This window comes from Adiantum capillus-veneris, chromosome 24 (genome assembly GCF_014529385.1).
Source record: "Adiantum capillus-veneris isolate H3 chromosome 24, ASM1452938v2, whole genome shotgun sequence".
NCBI classification, from domain to species: domain Eukaryota; kingdom Viridiplantae; phylum Streptophyta; class Polypodiopsida; order Polypodiales; family Pteridaceae; genus Adiantum; species Adiantum capillus-veneris.
Genome location: NC_140954.1, coordinates 48,858,687 through 48,863,778, shown reverse-complemented (window position 1 = coordinate 48,863,778; position 5,092 = coordinate 48,858,687). Strand labels below are relative to the sequence as shown.

General features: G+C 42.5%; 1 protein-coding gene across 10 annotated transcripts; it reads left to right on the top strand.

The window, feature by feature from the left end:
• The first annotated feature begins 941 nt into the window (after positions 1 to 941).
• LOC147426337 (replication protein A 32 kDa subunit A-like) lies at positions 942 to 3,703 on the top strand. 10 transcript variants are annotated; one of them, XM_086499013.1, is made up of 10 exons: positions 950 to 1,215; positions 1,552 to 1,673; positions 1,765 to 1,865; positions 1,989 to 2,036; positions 2,122 to 2,199; positions 2,304 to 2,382; positions 2,471 to 2,557; positions 2,671 to 2,759; positions 3,212 to 3,283; positions 3,397 to 3,703. In XM_086499013.1, the coding sequence occupies exons 1-10, from the start codon at positions 1,068 to 1,070 to the stop codon at positions 3,476 to 3,478; spliced, it is 906 nt and encodes a 301-aa protein (XP_086355139.1). In that variant the 5' UTR covers positions 950 to 1,067; the 3' UTR covers positions 3,479 to 3,703. The 10 variants fall into 10 exon arrangements, with proteins under 10 accessions (XP_086355141.1, XP_086355132.1, XP_086355135.1 ...); XM_086499014.1 differs by having other exon boundaries at positions 951 to 1,215; positions 1,768 to 1,865; XM_086499016.1 differs by having other exon boundaries at positions 1,073 to 1,215; positions 1,560 to 1,673; positions 1,768 to 1,865.
• Positions 3,704 to 5,092: the final 1,389 nt, after the last annotated feature.

Here is a 5,092-nt window from a genome sequence, read left to right as displayed (position 1 = left end):
TGCTTTTGGATTCATTGTCAAAGCCACTTGATCTACATGTGGTGGCATGAGTTCAAAAGCTCCTCACACACCTCCTCCCTCACTGCTCACGCTGTTTATGGCTTTTTGAAGCTTTTGATTTCACAATGGACGACCTCTAGATTTGGTCATAGCCTGCATTCCCACTTTGACGCCCTTTTATTGGCCACTAACATGTCTGAAATCCCAAAAAACCTCACCTTCTTTGTTCACAAGCTTTGTGAGGTGCCCAATGCCCCAAACCTTTGAATTCGAGATGGTCAAAGCCAATCCTAAACGGCGTTATTGCACTATATTTCGTCTTTAGTTACACTTTCTTCTTGCAAGAAGGATTTTCTCTTTTCCATCTCTTCTCAACCGCTTGTCTTGAAATTTCTAACCGGCTCAAGATTAATGCCGAGACACACTTTTCTCGCACACTGGGGCCCAAAGATTGCTTTCACACATTTATTTGTCCGCTTTCCTTTTGTGGACACACGATGCCACAACATGGTGACCGGGCCCTAAGCTGGAATGAGACTGCCTGACTGAGAGGAAGTCACAAGTGCGTGTAAAAGAGTTGATTCCTATCCTTCTCTTAGCACGAGCACAACCAGTGCAGCCGACCAGCCAACGAGAATCCTGCAAGGGCGAGAGCGTACGTGTCTCATGCCCTTTTTGGCCGGCAAGTGGGTGGCTGGCCGTTATAGCCCACGCCCCACCTCCCTTGGCAACGTCTCCAGCCTCCTGCCATCCAATCAAAGCTCTGCAACCCACTTCCACTCGCTGGCCGAGCTGATGTTGGAGAGGTTGTGCTCAATATTGCCAACCAGCAAGGGAAGATTCCCTAGCATCAAATCTTGGCTGCCGAGCTGCCGTCCGGCACGTTATGCTAGAGCTATCAGTGGGCGGCAAAACCGCATTTCTTTCTGCAGTGTGAATTCGAGTGCCTAAGGACGAAGCTCAACTCACGGCAGGCCTTAAGCAGTTTGAACCCGCCCGAGAGTTCAAACTTCGCCCCGTTCCCGGTAGAACGGCCCCCAGCGTTTCCGCCTGTTTGACGACATGTGATGACTAGGAAAGAAGCCATCAACATGCAGCCGTCGTTTCAAGGTCACTACTCCAACGGAGCTTCCTGCAATGCCTTCATCCCTTTCTCTCAGCCTCCCGTTATCTCCCTCACTCTTAATGCAGCAGATCCAAAGCTCGCATTCCAAGGTAAGCCTTTTCCTTTAACCTGCTGTTTCTCCTGCTTCGTATGACCCCGCCACAAAACAAGTTTTTCGCTGGGGGTCGCCATTGCAAGAGTTTCCCTAATTGCCTTCGTCCAAGCTGCACATCCATCAAAATTTGACAGAACTGACCATTATTACAACTTTTTGTGAAACTCTTAGTGCTCTTTCTCTGCATTCGATGGAATCTAATTTTTAAGGTTTGCGAAATCTTTATTAGTTTTCAAGATTGCACACAGGCGGACTTTTGGCGTTTGGATCGTGCTAGGCTGCTGAATATGTTGTTTTGTGGCCCCCCGCCCCTGGGTTAACCATTTTCTAGCTTTGCAGAAAGGGAATCCTAAAACTGCTGGAGTTTTGCCATTGACAGTGAAGCAGGCGAGCCAAGCTATGCAAAATCCTTTTGATGACACTTTTACTGTATATGGTGCTGATATCAATATTGTAGGTGATCCTTGGCTGTCTTCATGCAAGTCAAAATTCAAAGCACTGAGCTCGTCTGGTTGTCCTACAAGTTTTTTGTTTTAATATGTAGCAGGTGACCTTACTGGGTATGGTAGTTGATAAAGAGGAGAATACCTCTCATGTTTCTTTTGCACTTGATGATGGAACTGGAAGGGTTGATGTTAATTGCTGGTTTGTGCATCTAAGGCTTTCATGGGTGCCGTTGACACTTTTTAAGTTATTGCCTTTTATACATGAGGTCAACCAACTTTATGATACGAATTTCTATTCTATGTGTTTGTCAAATCATTACAGGATGAATGGCCAAGAAATGCACACTTGCAAGGAGATTTTAAAAGTCCAGTTATTTTTTCAAGCCTCAGCTCAGTTGCATTTGTATGTAGGCTTTGGTTTTGAGAGTTCTGAGCATTCTCAGGTGCTCTTTCAGAAATGGAGGATACGTCTGCATTTATGGCCATCTTTGTGTCTTGCAAGGGAAAAAAAGCATTGTGGCTCTATCCATAAGGTTTGTTTCATTGGACAAACTAGGTTTTCTTGTTGCCACTTCATAGATCCATCTTCTGTTGACTCTAATGAAAGGTTGCAAATTGTCTGCATGCCTGCTTGCAGGTTAATCGTTGATTTTAATGAAGTTACGTTCCATTTCCTTGAAAGCGTTTATGTCCATGTTTTACGTGCAAATTCCATGGTAATGTGTCATTGTGTGACAACTTTGGCAGTGCTTGTTATCTTTTATTCAAATAAGGTGCGAGTCGCTGTTTGCCTTGTGATAACAGGGGCATAATATACCATCAAACCAGATAGGTGGATCTATAACCAGCTATATGCAAGCTCCATCATCTTTCTATAATGATCTTGTTGATGTGGGTGGGGCAATTCCCAAAAACTTTGCTCAGATGATATGTCCTCCATGTTGCTTCCAATTATAGGCATGAAAGATTGTTTAATGACTTTTGCTCATTCGATTGCTTTGCAGTACACCCCTTCTTATCCTGTAAATACTGACGGATCCCCTGAAGCATGTGTCAGAAGAGTGCAATCTATCTTCGAAGAACCCCATAACCTGTATGTGTGCCATTCTGGATGGATATGCTCAAAATTCATTGCTGAGTTATGGATGCTTGCTCTGGTCATTTCATAGTCACTGCTCATGAACTAACATTAACGTACACGACTCTGCACGCTTTGAAGCGTGATTGTGAAAGTCTTCCACCTGTGGTCTGTGTGTTTTTCTGTAGTTATTACCAGAATGAGCAGGTGTAAGCTTCAAAGCCATTATCCACCTCCTGCTTCTGTTCTATTATTGAGTGTTTCAGGATATCCCAACCGCTGCTTAGTGGGCAGTTTACTCATTCTGGCTTGCATATGTGTGTTGAGTGTATTAATTGTAGTTTTGCACCTGTGCACATGTGTAGCGTAGTTTGTTGTGAGAGAGAGAGAGAGAGAGAGAGAGAGAGAGAGAGAGAGAGAGAGAGAGAGAGAGAGAGAGTGAGAGACGAGCTGTTGTTAAAACACAGGACTTTAGAGGCAGGATTGCATGTAGATGATGTTATAAGAAGGATGAATGGGTTTGGGATACAACAAGTCCGGTAAGCTTATTGTTTTGGCATTTTAAGGCTATTTCTGTACGTGTTTCTCAAGTCTAGATGCTGCTGTATGTAGACTTTAGTGTCTGATTGGAATTTCTGCATGTTTTATGCAGGGTTGCCATCGAGTTATTAGTAAATGAAGGCATGATTTACTCCACAATCGATGATGACCATTATAGGTCAACAAGCGGCTGAGATAGACTGGACCCAAAAGCCTTGTCTTATATGAAGCTTACCATGCTCTCTTTCAGAAGCAACAGTTAGGGTTTCAGCTCAAGCAGTTCAATTTGGGCCTGTAACTACAGAGGGCTTCTGGAATCGGGTCCTGTGTTTGGGGCTGACCAAACGACTTTACTATATATTTGAATTCCTGTACATCTTCCCACGATATCAAGCGCATATGTTGGTGCACAAAGATAAGATGCTATTTAGATTAGTGAAAGGTCAAGTGATAAAACCATTGAGGCTTAGAAACCAGTGTTAGGGAAAACCCGGGGTCTAGTGTATTTTAACCGGCTGAAATTATAAAATCCTGGTTAGATTTTGAGCTTTCCTTTAAGAAAGCCGGTAAATTTATGCAAGTTGTAGTGTAATTACCGGCAAAAGCTTCAAATTTTGACCTAAAAACTTGAAGGATTTCAAGTTTCCTCTTATTTTGATCGGTTAGGAAAAATGTATTTTTGTAGCCCTGTTAATAGAAACAATTGGCAGGGTCTAGTGGGCTGAGTCCATAACATCCAAGGAAGAAATCCGTTGAAAAGTCATTGTTTGCTTTTCATTCAAAAGGTTGGGTCTAGAGCTGAATCAATGTTTGCTTTTAATTCAAAAGGTTTTATGGTCCAGGGTTTAGAGCTGAATCATTGTTTTGCTTTCAGTTCAAAAAGGGAGTTGGAGAGTCTTTATGTAGGCTAGAGGACAAATGACATAAGAACAATCTGTCTGTCATTGGTGGGACTATCTCAATAGAAAATTAGAAGTTGGTTGGCCTACCCATAAACGTTGCCTCACATGCAACTATGGCATTGAACTTAGAATTTGTTCTTTTGAAAGCACAAGTGCCTTTTTTGCATGGAGATCTCTTTGCTCCATCTTTTGAGGTAATGACCAAGGTTAGAAATGACGTGTAGCCTTGCCATAAAACTTGCCTCACATGCAACTATATTCGAGTTGTTTCATTGGTTAATGCTCCTATTGGGGTGCTTAAGAGTCAAAGCTCTATAAATTGTACATAGGGTAAAGGAGCCAATTTACGAAACATGGTCTAATAAGAAAATGCATACATTTAGAGACAACTTTAGAATATGCTTGAAATCTTTTTTGTGTCCTTTTGTGATTCGTTGAAAAGTATATTGTCAATAGGGCTTGCCTGTCTCTAATCTCTTTGGAAGCCTCATATCTGATTTTATTATGTAGAGCCTCGAGATATGTGACATTTCGACATTGCATATATATGTAAATTGCCCCCCAAAATTATTGTTTGTCTACATTGACTCCAACAATGGAGCGAAGAGGTCTCTTGTCTTTAAAAAAAGATTCTAAGCTTAATACCATAAAGTACTTGTGGTTTTAGGCTCATGTTCATGCCATGTGGTTTTGGCTACCATCACCATAGTCCAGGTAGCTCCACCTTTTCCAGTCTCTTTTCTATCTTGGTTGCTCAAAACCCTCCTTGCTAAGGGCTAGCTACCTTGCTCTCTAGCTCTCCCTTTTCTCGTCGATTTGATGTCGAGGCTACACCATGAGAGATTCGATGAGGATGAGAGAGAGAGAGAGAGAGAGAGAGCTTTATTCAAAGCGTAATTAGCTTCT